The 18,870-nt window shown below is 39.8% G+C and overlaps 1 protein-coding gene across 1 annotated transcript; it reads left to right on the plus strand.

Annotated features, from left to right (window-relative positions):
• Window positions 1-1,990: 1,990 nt before the first annotated feature.
• Window positions 1,991-12,408, plus strand: LOC110894955 (protein NLP7-like). Its single transcript, XM_022142217.2, has 6 exons — window positions 1,991-2,188; window positions 2,354-2,829; window positions 2,953-2,997; window positions 7,681-8,462; window positions 8,555-9,022; window positions 12,285-12,408. Exons 3-5 carry the CDS (start codon window positions 2,966-2,968, stop codon window positions 8,989-8,991), a joined length of 1,251 nt encoding a protein of 416 aa, XP_021997909.2. The 5' UTR covers window positions 1,991-2,188; window positions 2,354-2,829; window positions 2,953-2,965; the 3' UTR covers window positions 8,992-9,022; window positions 12,285-12,408.
• The last annotated feature ends 6,462 nt before the right edge of the window (window positions 12,409-18,870 follow it).

The raw sequence follows: 18,870 nt of genomic DNA on the forward strand, positions 1-18,870 counted from the left end.
CCTGAAACCTGAACGAAAACCGAACTGACTAAATCTTCATAAACGGTCGAAATTTGCAAGTTTTGAAAGTTAAACTAAAATTGACAAATTTATTAAACTTTCAAACTGTCGGACGGTGTTTGATTGTAACATGGTCATTCGTGTGTCATTTGTTTATACTATATTCCAAGCAGTTGTTCTCATTACGCGTTTAGATTTCTTGCATGTGCAGATTCTAAAGGCTAGGAGAACATGGTCGATGACAAACTTTGGAATGAAGACACGACGAGAAGGCGCTCAACTGATGAAGATGATCGAGTTGCCGCTGGCCATCATCAACACCACAAGGATCTCACTTCATAAAGTTAAAGTATTTCACGAGCATAGCCCAAGGGGGAGCTTATGTTAAGGGGGAGTTTGTCAACACACTTCCTACATGATACGGGTAGTTTGTTGATACACTCTCTGCTTTCAAGACGTGAAGACTTTGAAGATCCTCCGACATTGAAGACTTGAAAGGACATCAGAGTTTTGGTAACTCGAAGACCAAAGACCGTCGAAGTTCGAGACGAGTCTACAACTATAGAAGATAAAGACAAAGCTACAGCCAAGGGGGAGTTTGTTGGTGCACTTGTGTCTGTACTTTGTCTGTATTCGGTCTGTATATAAACGATGTCCTCGGTAGTCTGTAAGTTGACCAAGTCAACCATCCTCCGGATTGACTTGGCCAACAGTTAACATATGTTTGATATGTTAGTCTGTCTCGAAGGATAGCCTCGAAGGATAGACTCGAAGGATACTCTTGATCCTTCGAGATGGTCGATAGATATGGTTCAACTGTTAGACCTCGAAGGATCATCCTTCGAGGTCCCTGCTCATCCTTCGAATGGCTTGTCCTCGATAGATGATCCTTCGGACCATCTATCGGATCCTTCGGGATAGACAACCTGGGCTGGGTATATATACCCATGCAGTGTGTTGTTTTTCAGGGAGACACTCCCACAAAGAATGCACACAGACAAGAGATAGAGAGCTTGAGAGCATTCTGCTGGAAACACACACACACACTTGAGAGTTTACATCTTTGGTTTTGTAAACATTGTGCTTGTAACCGGAACCTTCATACGTATTAATACAGTGGTGTTAATCGGTGAAATCTTGTGTGCTTGTTTCTCTACTTGCTTCATCCCGGTTTGCCTACTAGCTTGGATTCCGCACTTGCTAGTGGGTTAGTATAACAAGGTTTAGGTTCGTTATCCTCCGCGAAAAGGGACCTACAGAGAGTCTCTATGTTATTTGGACACCTACAATGCTTCATACTATCACAATCTTCTGATTATACCAAAACAAGTGAGCACAGCCCTGCAAATTTAAAATTACAGAACTTATTTAACAAATACTTGAATCTGGATAACATTTTCGTCATAATATAGAGCACAAATACTTGAAACAGGTTAGAATTGTACGGAAACGACACAACTTCTGCTTGAAAAGGCTTAGTTGGAAAACGGCACAACTTACGTTGTAACGGCACATGTTCAAATGAACCAGCTTAGCTTGTACGGAAATAACTTTTGCTGAAATGACTTAGGTTAGGTTGAACCGGCTTCGCTTGTACGGAAACGACTCAACTTATGCTGAAACGGCTTGCGCTTTGAGCCAAATGAAACGCCTTGAGTTTTGTGAAAAGTTCTCAGCTGAGATCTTTCAACCGGCTCCGGAAGACAAGCCATCCACTGAACCAGCTCAACGGACAAGCCAATTGAAACGGCTTGGCTGAGAACTTTCAAACGAATGACCGCGTCTGAAACGGCTCAGAGCCGTTTCAGGTATTGTCGGATACGTGGAAATCAGGGATGATTGGTGGGACTTGAAAGGATTTGCTTAAGCCGTTTCACAAATTTTGAAAAAAAATGTTTGGTCAAAGGCTATTTTCGATATTTTCAAAAAAAAAAAAAAAAAAAGAAAAAACTGAAAAGGTCAACTCAATTTGTTTATGCAATCTTATATATATTAGACGTGTGGTGTGGCGTTCATTTGTTGAGTGTTAGTCAACAAAATCAACTAAATTGAGATATGAGTTCAGAGCTTTCTGAATTCCTTCAATTTTTTTCTCCAAACTCTCTTCATCACTGGGAACCTAAATCTCGTAGGAATCCATGGGTTTTTTGGAGCGAATCTGAAGGATGTGAAAATAATTCATCTTCAGGTCACTTGCTGGCTTTTTATTTATTTATTTTTTTATTTTTGGTAATTATTTTTGTATATTACACAGCGGATGTTGGCACTCCTCTTAATATGGTTCACTAGATGATAAAATTTGCATTTTCTATGATCAATAATAATGACGTTCTGTTTTCGGTGTTTTACGCAGCTGATCTTAGCACTCTGTTGATTCATGACAAGATCAGATATGCACTTTCTAATATTAGACTATCCTGGGGGTACTTTGCTCAGTTCTGGGCACCTGTAAAATTAGGCGGTAGATGGGTGCTTTCAACTTCAGGTCAACCATTTGCGGTCGATCATCCTCGCCACGAGTTCGCTGAGTATAGACTATATTCTGTGAGGTATAAATTCAATATCGATCTGGATAAACATGACAATGGAAACGACCCAATGATCATACGTGGTGGAGCAGGAACTGCATTCTTGAATTGTCTGACAAATGTGAATAAACTCCCGGACTTTCTACCAGTGTGGTGGGATGAAGAAAAATTAAACACTAGAGTTATGGTTCCTATTTGTTTCCCTTCTCAAGGAAATTGTCTTGGTGTTCTAGAGTTTACTTTAGACGAGTCTAAAAATTGGTTGGGGGTTGTCCTTTTAGATACAGTTAAGGCACTAAAGGTACGTGTTTGTGAGATTCAACAAAACCATATCAAAGGAATTGCCTTTTCCAGTACTTCTATATTTTAAAACCTACGACTCCATCCATATGATAATTTTCTCGTTCGCTACTTCTATTTACAGAAAGTTGGTCTGGATGTGTTTTATGTACAAGATCTTATACCATATGTTATTGATGAGAATGATTCGCATACCTCAAACAGGAGGATGCAGACCTTAAATAGATAATAAAGTTACAAACTGGTACAAAAGAATAGAACAAATTACAAAAATAAACACAATACTTTATACATTAACATCCCCCCTCAAGCGAAATGGTGGTGGACGAATGCCCAGTTTGTCACGAAAGAACTCAAATTGGTGACGTGAGAGACTTTTAGTAAAGATGTCCGCAACCTGGAGCTTGGTTGGAATAAAGCAAGTATTCAACTTGCCTGATGTAACAAGTTCTCTGATGAAGTGATAATCAAGATCAATGTATTTGGAACGTTTATTGGAGACCGGATTTTGACCGAGGAAAAGAGCACTTTTATTGTCACATAAAAGGGTTGGCCGATCAGGCGGTAGAGCATTAAGCTCTCGTAAAAGGTGAGATATCCAAACTAGTTCAGCAGCGGTGCTAGCCATCGCACGATACTCCGATTCACAGCTGGAGCGAGAGACAGTGGATTGCTTTTTAGCGCTCCATGATACAAGATTGCCTCCCAAAAAAATAGAGTACCCAAACGTGGAGCGGCGAGTGTCAATACACCTGGCCCAATCAGCATCCGAGTAGCCAATAATGTTTGTGCGATGCGGGCGAGTGAATGAAAGACCAAACGCAGCTGTCCCTTTAACGTACCTCAGTATGCGTTTGACATTTGTGAAATGCTCAATAGTGGGGTTTTGCAAAAACTGACTGACCTGGTTAACAGCATACGAGAGATCTGGTCTGGTGATAGTCAAGTACTGAAGTGCACCAACAAGAGATCGATATGTAGTTGGGTCTTTGAGCTGGACCCCGTCTTTGGTAAACGATGTATTGGGAGATAGAGGAGTGTGAGAAGGCTTGCAATCAAGTAGACCCGCACGTTGTAGAATATCATGAGCATATTTAGTTTGACTTAAGAACAACCCATTAGGCGTGTAGACAACTTCAAGCCCCAAAAAGTAGTTTAACTGGCCAAGATTCTTGATAGCAAACTCCTTGTGAAGGCTAGCCATGAAGTCGGAGAGGACTGAGATTTGATTCCCTGTAAGTATCAAGTCATCAACATACACTAGTAGATACATAATGCATGCATCACGTTTGAAAATAAACAACGAAGTGTCGGCTCGACTACAAGTAAATCCATTGTGAAGAAGAAAGGTGCTTAGCCTATGGAACCAGGCTCGAGGTGCTTGTTTAAGGCCATAAAGGGCCTTATTGAGCCGACAAACATGATTGGGGAATCGAGGATCAATGAACCCAGGCGGTTGCTCCATAAGTATAGTCTCATTGATGTGGCCATGCAGAAAGGCGTTATTGACATCCAACTGATGCAGGGGCCAATTGTTTATGACAACAAGGGATAACACAATACGAATTGTGGATGCTTTAACAACCGGACTAAATGTATGATGAAAGTCCAAACCCGGAATCTGGCTAAAACCTTGAGCAACAAGACGCGCCTTGTAGCGATCTATACTTCCATCCGCTTTATGTTTGATCCGAAATAACCATTTAGACCCAACAACATTTTGATGGGTAGGTCTGGGAACTAGAGACCAGGTATTGTTTTTGGCGAGAGCCGCTAATTCATCATTCATAGCATCGTGCCAGAGCTTGTGTTTGAGGGCACTTTTATAGGTTTTGGGAGTGTCTTCAGAAAAAAGTGTGGAGTAAAGGGGGTGTGATTGAGTGTGGGCTAGGTAATTCCGATGTTTGGGTTTAAATATACCCGACTTTGATCTGGTTGTCATAGGGTGAGAGGAGGTAGTTTGGTGAGGATCAAGCGGAGTGGTGGTGTTGGGCTAAGGTGGAACGGATGGAGCCTGATCTGAGCCAGGGTGATGGGCTGATTGCAAAGTGGTGGAAGGGGCAGATTGTGCTGCTGGGGTTTGGGCCGAAGGAGTAGGGTTGGTGGCAGGTGGGGTGGGTTGAGGATTTTGTGTTGTTTGAGAGTTTTGGGTAGCTACAGTGGGTTCTTCACATAGGCCACATGGAGGGTTTTTAGGTAGGGTAGGTGTAGTATTGGAAGTAACAATAGGTGTGTCACTGGTGAAAGTGTACCAAGGTAGAGTGTCAACATTATTTGAGGTTGAGCCAGCTTTAAATGGGAAAGCTTGTTCATCAAATCGTGCGTGCCGAGTAATGAACGTGCGAGAGGTGGTTGGTTCAAGACATTTATAGCCTTTATATCGAGTGTCGTAGCCTAAGAAAATACAAGGTAAACTTCTTGGAGATAGTTTGTTTTCAGAATAGTCACGAAGATAGGGATAGACACGACACCCAAACGGTCGAAAATTTTCATATGTCGGAAGCATGTTGAATAATTGTTCAAATGGGGATCGGCCATTCAATACACTAGTAGGAAGCCGATTAATAATGTATATGGCAGTGCAAAAGGCATCAACCCAAAAGGATGGTGAGATGTTGCTGTTAAATAGAAGCGCCAGTCCGGTCTCGACCACATGTCTATGCTTTCTTTCGGCACGCCCATTTTGAGGGGGCGTATAAGGACAAGATAGCCGATGGAGAGTGCCATTATCTTCCAATAATTTTTTAACACGGTTATTTGTAAATTCCGTGCCCCCGTCGCTTTGAAATATTTTGATTTTTCTAGAGAATTGAGTTTGCACAAAATTGATAAACACCATAAATATGGGGGCAAAGTCAGCCTTGCTTTTTAATGGATATAGCCATGTAAAACGTGACGAATCGTCAACAAATATGACGTAGTAGCGATAGCCGTCAACGGACATTATGGGTGACGGTCCCCAAAGGTCACAATGGACCAAGTCAAGAGGATTAGTAGCACGTTTTTCATTTAACTGGTAGGGCATGCGCTTACTTTTAGCCATTTCACAAGATGAGCAAATAACAGGTTTTGGTAAGATAGATGTAAGACTTAAACACCCTTTTTTATTAAGAAGCAAAATTGTATCTAATGATACATGGCCCAAACGAAGATGCCATAGTTCAAAGGATGCTTTTAAAGGAGAACTTGAAGCAGCAATAAAAGACTTCGGTCCATTATTCAACACATAAAGGCCATCTTCACACCGACCTTGGGCGAGCACCCTTTTCGTCACCCGATCCTGAATATAAAAGTTGGGTTGAGAAAACAAAACATCCACATTATTGTCAGTCGTAAGTTTACTTATAGAAAGAAGGTTGCGAACCAGATTCGGTACAACCAAAACATTATTTAGATGAATATTAGGTGTAATGGTGCTATGACCTTTAAGGGTGACGGGAAGAGATTTACCGTTTCCGAATGTAACATTGGTGCCGTGAGGAACTGGAGTGGCATTGCTTAAGTTGTTGGAATTTTTATTAAGGTGATCAGTTGCACCGGTGTCAGCTGTCCAATCCGGTATACCCGGAATGACATTACATTGGGCATGAAAGGCGCGAGCAAGATCATCATTAAGATTATGGTTCATGCTCTGTGAAGCAAACGTGGCCAAGTTCGGGCAACGATTGGCAAAATGACCATCGACACGGCATAGTTGACAATGCGGGCCCCTTCTTGCACGACCACGGTTCGAACCCGAAGAAGATGTTGACCCACGGGAGCGACCCCCTCGACCCCGAGAAGGAGTGAAGCGATTAGTTTGGGATTGGTATGCAACAGTAGGGGTGTTCGACGCGCCGTGGATGGACCGAAGAAAGAGCTCATGGCTTTCGGCCTGAGCAAGCAAATCACGAAACTGGGGTGCAGGTTTGGAAGCCCTGACAGCAGTGGAAAACGTCTCAAACGTAGACCCGAGACCGCACAAAAACCAGTGTAGTTTGTCGGATTCCTGGACCGGGTGACCCACAGCCGATAATTGGTCACACAAAAGTTTGAATTTTCGACCAAACTCAGCAACAGAAGAAGATCCTTTGCTGATTTGGCGGAGTTGGTCCTTCAGATTCTGAACCCGTTCGATTGAAGTGTTACTGTAGGCATTTTCGAGGGCCATCCAAATGGCATGTGCAGTGGAGAGTCCAAGAACTTCAGCAAGAGCTTCTTCAGAAAGGCTAGGCTGGCATGAAGAATCAGAATTGCTTTCTTATCATTAGAGCACCACTTTGCAAGATCAGGGTTGGGAGTAGGTTTGTTTTCAACCAGAATTTCGGAAGCAGGAGGGGAGGACCCATCGATGTGTGCCAAGAGGTCTTGGCAGGCCAGAATCGGCTCCATATGATGCTTCCAGATGAGATAATTAGCAGAGGTTAATTTGATTGTGAGCATATGGAAGATTGTATTGAGGGAAACCGGTGCATCGGAGGAGGATGAGGAGGCCATAGTCTCACCGGAAAGGGGAAGAGACAAAGAGCAGAAGGGAAGACGAAGAGGAAGAGGGAGGGGAAGGATCAATTGGCGTATGATACCATGTTATTGATGAGAATGATTCGCATACCTCAAACAGGAGGATGCAGACCTTAAATAGATAATAAAGTTACAAACTGGTACAAAAGAATAGAACAAATTACAAAAATAAACACAATACTTTATACATTAACACCATACAAGGTAACCCTTCCAATTTAATTATAAAAAAATGATCATTTGTGCTTCAACAGAATTTAATACCAACAATAAATTTAATCTTCCTGTAACTAGTGATGATCTTCTTCATTCTATGTGGTACTGTTTAAAATTTGATGTTTACCATTCTAAGACAGGCTATAAGTGGCCTAGAAGTTACCAAGGACGAGATTGAAGAGGCACTAAAGGTCGTATGTGAAACACATAACTTAGCTCTAGCTCAAGTTTGGATCCCTTATGAGGATACAAATAATGCGCCTTTTCCATATTCTTTGGAGGACAGTAAAACAAAGCGATTGTTAGCGATCAAATTGACTGGATATCTTTATGCTGTGACAGAAGATGAATGTAATGATCTTGAGCCATACTTTAGATTTGGTGATATAACCCCTCGCGCGATCGAACATCATTTGCTGACACTTCAGGATTATAAAGCACGCTATATTTCTAAGCTTGGTCATGTTAAGTTCATAGATTGGGATGATGACTTTTTTAGTTCAACTAGTGCTCTTGCAATATGCTTGAGGAGTAATGACAGCGGTGATTTTAATTACGCTTTTGAATTCATGTGGACCCAACATTCAAACTATGTTATCCATTTGGAGGCCCTACTCTTAACCTTAAAAAGGTGTTTGCCCGGATTCAAGTTTGCCTCTGGTGCAGAATTAGGTGACGAATTAGATGTTATTGTTGTTAAGAGTTCTACAAACGATGAAACTCAAAAGCTCAAGATTTGTCAAGAAAAAAGTTCATCACCAATGTCGAAAGTACCCGAAAGAGGAAAGAAACCAACGGATGGGGACTTCATAGCACCTTCCAAGGTGACGTGCAAGACAACTCCAAAAGTATTACCTCGAGAAGTCATTGAGAAACAATTTGGAAAAACCATGAAAGATGCTGCAAAAGATCTAAATGGTAATCAATGATAATCTTATATATTAAAATCTTTTACTACACTTTGATCTATGGAACATTAAGAAATCTTTTTTCTTGATATTGTGCTACAGTTTCTTTATCTACACTCAAACGCAAAGTTAAAGAACTTAAGATCCCAGAGTGGCCCGGACCAAATGTTGTGAAGAGAAACCGAAATGATTCATCCATTATTCAAGTCAACACAAATGAAGAAGAAAGTGGGGCAATTGAGGACACATCAACAGTCAACCTAAACAAAAATGAGCTGACCATAAAAGCACAGTATGAAGATGATATGATCAAATTCAATCTCCCTATCTCGCAAGTAACCTTTGTAAATATTAAGAAAGAAATTGGTAAGAAGTTAGAGTTAAGTGACAAGACTTATAAGCTCAAATACCTCGATGAAGATGGTGACTGGATAACTTTAAAATCCGATGAAGAAATGGCTGATTGTATCAAAAGTTCAAGAAAATCAGGTCGAATTGTAGTTCGAATGCGTGTGGTACCATCTCCACAACCAATATAAGGTCCTAACTAGTGATTTCTTAGGAACCTTTCACTACTAGAAAAATTAAAATTTCTGACACCATTTTCCGTAGGAAATGCGTCACAACTCGCGATTTTCTACGAATTTGTGACGAAATGCGTATGTAGGAAAACCACTCGTAGGAAACTGGTTTCTTATGCATTTTCTACGCATTTTCCTACCCATTTCTGACAGAAAAGGGTTATCACAAATTGCTACACATTTTCTACGCATTTTTCTACCCATTTAACGGAAGTTAATTTTTAATTTTTGCTACACAATTGTCACGAAATTTAATTTTCTACGAATTTGTGACGAAATGCATATGTAGTTAAACCACTCGTAGGAAACTAGTTTCTTTACACATTTTCTACGCATTTTCCTACCCATTTCTGACAGAAAAGGGCTGTAAGAAATTGCTACACATTTTTCTACGTATTTTCCTACCCATTTAACGGAAGTTAATTTTTTTATTTTTGCTACACAATTGTCACGAAATTTTTAATGTTTTTTCTAGTTTTATTCTATTTATAAAACATCCGAGAGATCGAATACAAAAGCAAATAAAACTAAAAACTATAAAATTTCAATAACATTAATCATAAATTTATACAAATTTACAAACAAAAAATGTATAAAATCAACTAACATAAAGAAAAGAAAATAAAATTACATATTCCTTTAACAAATTCAATAACATTAACCCACACCTATCTCATTTTTCAGCTCTGGAGAATCGAAACCAACATCGAACACTTTCCGAGCAACTCAGCAACTCAACATCAGCAACCGACACAACATCATCAACTAAAGTGGTGAGAAAAGAATTCCATTTCATTCAGGCAAATCATCGAACACCTTCCGAGCATTAAAAAACATCAAGTTAGAATGACCATTTGTGGAACCGAAATGACCATTTACATTCACAGACAAATTATAATAACCATTTACATTCACAGACAAATTAGAATGACCATTTGTGGGACCGAAACTCTGAAGGCACTTTAGAATGACCATTTACATTCACAGAGAAATTCACTTCTTCTTTAGACATATCAAGACAAAATCAAGAAAGAGAGGATGATAAGAGAAAAGCAAGAAGGACAAGACAAAAGCAAGAAAGAGAGGATGATAATAATTTATATGAATGCTTAAATGCGTAGAGATGAATCAATCATGTGTATGAAATACTACAAGACTTTACTATCCCTGGTATCGGTACTCTCCACCACGCCACCGTAACCTCGTATCGCCGGAACCTGGTATCGCCGGAACCTTGTATCGCCGGTAGTTGAACTGAAGCAAAAAGGGTGGGGGCAGGGATCTTGGGGTGTGCGTGAATTTGAGAGGTTGTTTTGTATTCAAGGATTTTGTGTTTCAAGATGTTATTTTAAACCGTTGGATTGAAAATTAGGTGAGCAATGGACCGTAGGATGGTGATCCGTGTGAAGTTTAACTAAAGATTTTGATTGGCTCAATTAAGTGTTTATATTTGAAAGTGATTTATTCCATTTCATTAAGTGCTTATATTGTATTTACTTTTTAACCAACCGTAATAAAATTCTTTTTCTTAACGCCTTTTATTTTATTTACTTTTTAAACAAGACATGTGTTCATGTTTACATTAATTGAATGAAATAAATGTTGTTCGTGACTATTATAAAATAAGTTGATAATAAAAAATAATAATAAGTATCGAGTTGGCCAATAAAATTATGAACCAATCAATCTACGTAAATATTTTGCCCACTGATTGTTAAAAAAATTTATGTAACTTTAGGAAACACTATATTATGGGTTTTCATTTGAATTGATAATCAACTACACGGACAATAGTAAATGAAAAATTACTCTCAAAAAATTAAATTAAAACAGTAAAGGAGAGTTATCAGCATTTAAAAATAAAATGAATCCAACGATCTCAGTTTATTTTAACATGGGTTTCATTATAAAAAAAGAAAAAATATAATAATTAATAAGTTAGTTAAAAAATCTATATAATGATTTAGATGGAAGAAAAGAATACAAATATGATAGGTTGATTATATAAAAATAGAATAGGTTGATAATTAATAAGTTAGTTAAAAAATCTATTTATATTTTGTATGTTGTGAAGTATATATGCATGTGAGTGTATAAGTATTATATACTTATTATTAATTTATGATAAAACTTATATGTATGTAATGTACATTTTTAATTTATAATAGTTGTTGTATAAATAAAATAATATAATAATTACAATAGTAAAAAAATGTATTTAGAAATCCGAACGTATATCTTTTAACAAACTAATGGGTAAACCCGATACCCGTGAGTATACCCGATACCCGACGGGTAATTACCCGACAAATACCCGACAGGTATTGGGTCAGGTATGGAACGTGATTTTATAACCGGGTATGGGTATGGGATTACCAATACCCGACCCGAACCCGACCCATTGCCATCCCTAAAATAGAAGAACTATAATATATTAGTTAAAAATAAAGAAATATAGAAAAACACCCATTTTAGTAATTATTTTTTAAATCACCCATTTTGGTAAATAACTTTTCCACCAACACCGTTTTGGGAAAAAACTCTTAAGAGATGTATAGTAATAATAAAATATGGTAATAAATTTTCCATCACAAATGCGTAGCAAGTTGCTACACATTTCCGACGCAATAAATTTTCCATCACAAATGCGTAGCAAGTTGCTACACATTTCCTACGCAATAAATTTCCATCACAAATGCGTAGCAAGTTGCTACACATTTCCTACGCAATAAATTTTCCATCACAAATACGTAGCAAATTGCTACACATTTTCTACGCAATAATTAATAATAATGTTGATTAAACATTAAAATATAATCCAAGTATAATAAGAAATATTTCGTCATAAATGCGTAGCAAGTTGCTACGCATTTCTGACGCAACAATTAATATTTAAATGAATTTAACATATAAATCTAATTCTAACAAATAAATGATAGTTCCGTCGGAAATGCGTAGCAAGTTACTACGCATTTCCGACGCAATAGTTAATAATAATAATAATAATTAAACATTTAAATATAATTCAAATACAAATATAATTCATCCGTCATAAATGCGTAGCAAGTTGCTACGCATTTCCGACACAATACTTAGAATTAGTATTTTTGTCACTATTGTGTCGCAAATTGGCCAAAAAAATCAAGGTCTTTTTTCCGTAGGAAATGCGTAGTAAATGTGTCAAAAGTTGCGACACATTTTTTTGCGTAGGAAATTTTCGTAGCAAAATGACCACTTTTCTAGTAGTGTTTTGTGTTTTACAAATGTGTTTGTTTCCTTTATTTCAGTACAATTGTCAAGACTTCAAATGCCTTATTTTTCTGTGATGCTTTTATATTTTATTCAAATAAAATAGATAAGGTTATGTGTTTTGTGTTTAAATGTAATGTAATGGATACTTCTGTATTGATCATGTTAACTTGATAATTTTTTATGCACACACTCTGTTTGATAAAATGCTTGACCGGAAACCCCCTTCAAATGTGTTATTTTATATTTTAACGCACATCAATGGTATTGTTTTCAACCAGTTCTAGATAAGCAAAATTTCAACTAAGCAAGCATGTAAAATAAGGTCTAGAGTCTGTAGCAGAAAGTTTATACTTTATCTTGAGACTTGGTTAGTTGATAATTTTGATCAGTTGTACATGGATCTGGTGGGTGGGAATATCATGGGTAACAGGTGGAATAAGGAAATTGAAAGCTATGTGGTAGTCACTAGGGATGAGCAAATGGTACCCGATACCGGTACCAAATTTGCCGAACCGGGTACCGAACTCATCCCTAGTAGTCACATTACTAAAATGCTAAACCTTAGACTCACTGATCTGTTTCTTTTCTTTTGGCTTTTAGGAAATTTGTACCCATTTGTACTTTTGTGGCCAATCGATCCAGTTCATTAACCCTTTTGGCCACTGTTGCGGTTGGAATTGGGGATTTAGGTTTTTATATACTTGTGGGAAGCATCACCATCCGAGACACAAGGCTAGACCATGTTTTGATCTTGAGTCCAATGAGTCTAACCAATTTGGAATTCATTGTCAGATGGGATATAATATCCATGTTCGTGTTTTTTTTTTTTTTTTTTTTGTTAAATGGCAAAGCTTTCTTTCTCCTTTTTTTTTTTAAAGCCAACAAATCATTTATTAGAAACCTGGTCAACAACCGTGTTAACAGAAATCGTACAGAGTTCACCAAAAGAAACCATACAATTACATCACACCCTCATACTCCGGTCGTTCGACGTTAAAGCACTGCATCTTGCCTTGTTTTTTATCCATAGAAAACCAAACGTTTTAATTACTTCCTTTAGTCCTATGAGATTTGTTTGCTTTTGATTAAAAACGACGTCGTTTCTGTTTTTCCATATCATCCAAAGTGTGATCTGAATGACTGGAAGCACGACCCGCTTCCATTTTCGAGTTCCCCAATAGTGTTGATGCAGACCCACGAAGTCTTTTAGATCTAGCACAAATAACGACCCCAACCTGCAACGGTCCGCAATAAAGTCCCATAGACTCTAGGCCAATCTACATGACGACGAGGGTCCCCGCTTGGGCTCCTCGTCCGGGCTCACCGCCCTAGATTGGTGGCTGGGCTTGAGCCCACTTGTGTCTTTCTCGGTATGTTTAGTTGGTTTGAGTGGGCCATGTCCTGATAAGCCCACTCTTGGACCAGCCCATTAGGGTTATGGCCCAAATGTTTTGTTATAAAAGGAAGCCTCCATCCTCCAAAGAAAGGGCAGATTACATCTCCCACCACTTGAGGTTACTACTTCCTCCTCTTCTCTCATATTACTCATGTCCCTCTATTCCCTCTATATAAATTATACTTGCACTTATAACATCTTTACCACACAAGATACTGACTTGAGCGTCGGAGTGCCCACGGGGTGAACCCCCTCGGGCCCTCTAACTAGAGTTTCATGTGGATGCAGCCTGGGATCCGACACTCCGCAAGAGGAACTGTCACCGTGACAAAAGAGATGACGAACCTGAACCGGAGCTCACCGAATCTAAGGTTAGTACCGCCAAACTCTCTGAACCACCTCAGGGATTTGGGGATTCGACATTGGCGCCATCCGTGGGACCGGATGCAAGCATGTCTTGGTCTCTTCACACAAACGGCTGGACTTGCCCTCTCCGCGACGGTCAGGTCTGCATTTGACTTCGGTTAACAGGTTCTAAATCTCTAAACTTTTTCCATTGTCAACGATATTTGACCTAGTGCAACCTACGGATCTTGAGATTGTGGAAAGGCTATATATATTTTAGTTTCCAAACTTTTCCATATCCTCACCTAAAAAACCACAGATCTGTTGAAGTATATGAGCCTTCTTGCTTTTACTGTATGCATTTTTGTTTTCTATCTAAAAGAAAAGGAATGTATATAATATTGCAAATGCTATTGCAAATAGTGCAAGTATGAGATGCACGGCTATGACATACCTTCACGAAGGTGGTAACTGACATCATACATTTAATTTACTTGAAAAAGAGGGAGGGGGAATGGGCATGGACTGCCTTACTAATTCCTCCACTGGAAGAAAAGAAAAGCCTGGGTTGTGTATTTGGCTCCTTCCCTAAAGAAAAAAAAAAATCAGAGGATCACGTTATCAATCCTCCATTTGAAGAAAGAAGGAGTCTGGGCTACGCATCTGACTCCCCTCCTGAAGGGGAAAGAATCGTCGGACTATGTTATTAGTCCTTAAGAAAAATCCAGACGCTCTACTTGAAGACGGAAGACTCCTTGGACTACGTTGTTAGTCCTTGAGGAAACCCTGGACGGTCCTTCCCTGAAAAAGGAAGAACCCTTGAGCTGCATTATTAATCCTTCTCTTGAAGAAGGAAAGAACCCGAGCAGGACAACACGAGAGGTAAGTTCCCAACACTCATATTTTGTATTCAGATGGAAATAAGCTCCCTCCATCAGCTCCCATCTACAAAGATTCTACAGGGAAAAAGAAAGAGAGGGAAACCTTAATAAGTGCATCTTCGCTTTAGGGGAAAGTGAAGTCCTTCTACGGTCTTTCGTGCTCAAGAAACCCTGGTCTCCTTGAACAAAACGATATTCTCTCCTAAAGACTAAAGCACTTCGGAAGTCCCTTCCATCAACAAGAAAATCCCTTCTCTTGTGGATAAGGTACCTCAGCAGTCGTTTGCAAGAACAGGGACGTACTTTCCATGGAATTACGTCCAGGAAAAGTTCCTTCCAAGAATATGAAGAATATCCCATTATCTGGGATCAAGTATTTTAGAAGTCCCTTTCGTAAACAGGAACATACTCCTTCCTCGGGACTATGTCTTGAAGAAACTCCTTCCAAGAATAGGAAGGAACATATCCCTCTAGCGGGATCCAACCTTAAAGAAACTCCTTCCAAGAATAGGAAGGAACATATCCCTCACTCGAGAATCAGCCTTGAAGAAATTCCTCCCAAGAATATGAAATGAGGAGGTACAGGGGCCGTTTGGTCATTAATCAAAAGTTCAATTGAATGAAAATACAAGAAGAATGTGGAAGGTAATTAAAGTGGGAGTAAATGAGTTGGGGATCCAATGTGTCATTATTTGAAACTTAAATGTGTGAGGTAATTAAAGTGGGAGTTTCACGATGGGGATTAGTATCTCTGAGGATTAAGTCTTGGAGGAGCCGCCTCCGAAAAAATGAAGATGTCCCACCCTATGTGATTAGGGGTCTCGTAAGTCTTTTCAACGAACAGTAACAAGTTTCTCCCAAGAAAAGGAGGGTGTCCCCTCCCATGGGATTAAGTATTGCAGAAGTCTATTCAACAAACAGAAGTGCACCCGGCTACGGGATCAAGTATTGGTAAAGTTACTTCTAAGGACGGGAAAGTACATCCCTGGGATTTGATATATGAGAAAAATCCTCCTTGAAATTTCTCACCTGAACAACTTATTCAAAAAAAAAGGGAAGGGGGAGAGCCCCCTTGACAAGGGACTTCGAATCTGAAGAATCCTTTCCTTGAAAAGAAAAGATCTCCGCCACAGGTCTGTGTTTTAGAAAGTATCTCTCCAAAGAAGAGGAGCCCCATCTCGGGGTCACATACGTTTGAAGAAGTCTCTCCAAGAGGAGAGGGTTGCACATTCCATGGGCACCCATTTTTAGAGAATTACAACATCCCTCAGGGGAGGACAGAGCCCTTAATAAGGACTCACATAGGAAGTTTCCTTCGACATAACAAGTGTTTTTAAAGGCCTCATAAAACCTCTCCAAAAGGAGAAGATGCCACCCCTTCTCGAAGAACAAAAACCTGAACGGTTTGAGGACCTTGCTAACAGGTCAAACAGGATCATCCAGGTAGACGTGTCGAACGATCTTACAATAAATGAACATGTACATAGGCATACAGACATGACGCCTTAATCAAAACAAGGCAAAGCCCGGCTGTGGGGCTAGGACTAAGTCGACTACGTCCAAAAAAGCCGAAGCAGGCATATGAAAGTCCAAGTGGCCCAAACGCCATTGGACAACAGGCCCAACAGAAGCTTTAACAACTTAAAACAAGTTACAAAGCGGGCCTAGGCAAAGCCTTTACAACTTGAGCAAGTTACGAAGCAAACTATAGAAAGCTTTAACAACCCAAACAGATTACGAAGCAAACTTGTACAAAGCTTTAACAACCAAGCAGGTTACGAAGCAAACTTGTACAAAGCTTTAACAACTCAAGCAAGTTACGAAGCAAACTTATATAAAGCTTTAACAACTTAAACGAGTGACAAAGCAAACTTATATAAAGCTTTAACAACTTAAACGAGTGACAAAGCAAACTTATATAAAGCTCTAACAACTTAAACAAGTGACAAAGCAAACTATAGAAAGCTTTAACAACCCAAGCAGGTTACGAAGCAAACTTGTACAAAGCTTTAACAACCCAAACACGTTACAAGGCAAACTCATAGGAAAGTTTTAACAACTCAAGCGAGCTACAAAGCAAACTTATACAAAGTTTCAAACGAATCACAAAATGGGTCTATACAAAGCTTTAACAACTTAAAAAGTTACAAAGCGACCCATGGAAAGTCTTAACGGCTTAAACAGGGTACAAAGAAAATTCATGAGAAAGTTTTAACAGTTCAAGCAATACAGAAACCCTCATTAGAGGAAGACAATACAAAGGGTACAACACGGTAAATAAGGCATCACGGTCGATGCCCTTTGAGAAATCACTCTCGAACGAGTACTTTGATTGAAATGCATCTAAGAAGTATATGCAAAGATGGTCTAAATAGCATAAACGCTATAAAAAAGCACTATCGAACAAGTGTATTGGGAAAAATGCCTTCAAGGAGGCATAGATTGGAGTAAGGTATTGTGCTACCCTACTCGAAGGGTCACCTTGCTATCTTGAGTACTAAATGCAAGGTTGCCCCAGGGACAACTAAACATGTAACTTTGGCATAACGTGCTTTAGACTACATATGCCAGATGGATAGGAGGAACGGTTGAAGGGCAGATAACAACCCGCCTAGACCTTCAGGGACTGGAACAAGTCCTGCGCCCATTCATGAGTGAATAGACTTGGACTAAGGATGACTTGACGACGAGGGTCCCCGCTTGGGCTCCTCGTCCGGGCTCACCGCCCTAGATTGGTGGCTGGGCTTGAGCCCACTTGTGTCTTTCTCGGTATGTTTAGTTGGTTTGAGTGGGCCATGTCCTGATAAGCCCACTCTTGGACCAGCCCATTAGGGTTATGGCCCAAATGTTTTGTTATAAAAGGAAGCCTCCATCCTCCAAAGAAAGGGCAGATTACATCTCCCACCACTTGAGGTTACTACTTCCCCCTCTTCTCTCATATTACTCATGTCCCTCTATTCCCTCTCTATAAATTATACTTGCACTTATAACATCTTTACCACACAAGATACTGACTTGAGCGCCGGAGTGCCCACGGGGTGAACCCCCTCCGGCCCTCTAACTAGAGTTTCATGTGGATGCAGCCTGGGATCCGACACTCCGCAAGAGGAACTGTCGCCGTGACAAAAGAGATGACGAACCTGAACCGAGCTCACCGAATCTAAGGTTAGTACCGCCAAACTCTCTGAACCACCTCAGGGATTTGGGGATTCGACACTACACGACACAAATAGATGACTCGTCGTCTCGTCCTCGTCGCCGCAGATCCTACACGCAAGAGCTGGAACATGAACATTTCTTCGTTTAAGATTCATTGTTGTTGGAAGTCTATTCAAAACAAGTCGCCAAACTAAGAAATTCACTTTTAGCGGCACCCATCTGCTCCAGCAGAAACCGAATCCTTCATTTGAAAATGACTTTTCTTCAATTATCTTTTTGATATTACGGACCGAAAATATCCCAGACGAGTCCGGGGACCACTTCCAACAGTCCGAAACCACCTCAAATTAGACCGTATTTACTGCAGAAATCATATCCGATAACTCAGCCAGTTCTGAATGACTGAGCTGCTGTCTGGACCATTGAAAACGCAACGTAACGTGGCCGTTTATAACCTCAACCCGCTCCTGCGTACAAAATGCTTTGCATCGTTCCAGCGCGTACAACAGAGGGAACCTGTCGCATAACGGTTGATCACCCATCCATATCTCCTTCCAGAAGATCCCATTACTCCCTAAGCCCGACACAACCTTGAACATTGTTGATAAATCCAGCCCCAAACCTACAAAATCGTTAGATATGTTGACAATTTGCTTCCACGGTCCGGGTGCGGACATTTTTACCTAAATAAAACTCCAATTCCTCGAATTGTGGTGCAAGCTCCAAATTCCTCTCCTCCATAAGCTCTTAGTATCTACCTTAAACCAACACCACCATTTTACCAACATTGCTAAATTCACATCC

Source organism: Helianthus annuus, chromosome 2 (assembly GCF_002127325.2).
Source record: "Helianthus annuus cultivar XRQ/B chromosome 2, HanXRQr2.0-SUNRISE, whole genome shotgun sequence".
Taxonomy (NCBI): domain Eukaryota; kingdom Viridiplantae; phylum Streptophyta; class Magnoliopsida; order Asterales; family Asteraceae; genus Helianthus; species Helianthus annuus.

What these genes read in the sequence shown, in the direction of transcription:
- LOC110894955 (XM_022142217.2), top strand. Translation starts at nt 2,966, where the DNA reads ATGTGTTTTATGTACAAGATCTTATACCATAT. An exon ending in TACAAGATCTTATACCATAT is followed by an intron (nt 2,998 to 7,680) that starts GTTATTGATGAG and finishes TACCATTCTAAG; the next exon opens with ACAGGCTATAAGTGGCCTAG. An exon ending in TGCTGCAAAAGATCTAAATG is followed by an intron (nt 8,463 to 8,554) that starts GTAATCAATGAT and finishes ATTGTGCTACAG; the next exon opens with TTTCTTTATCTACACTCAAA.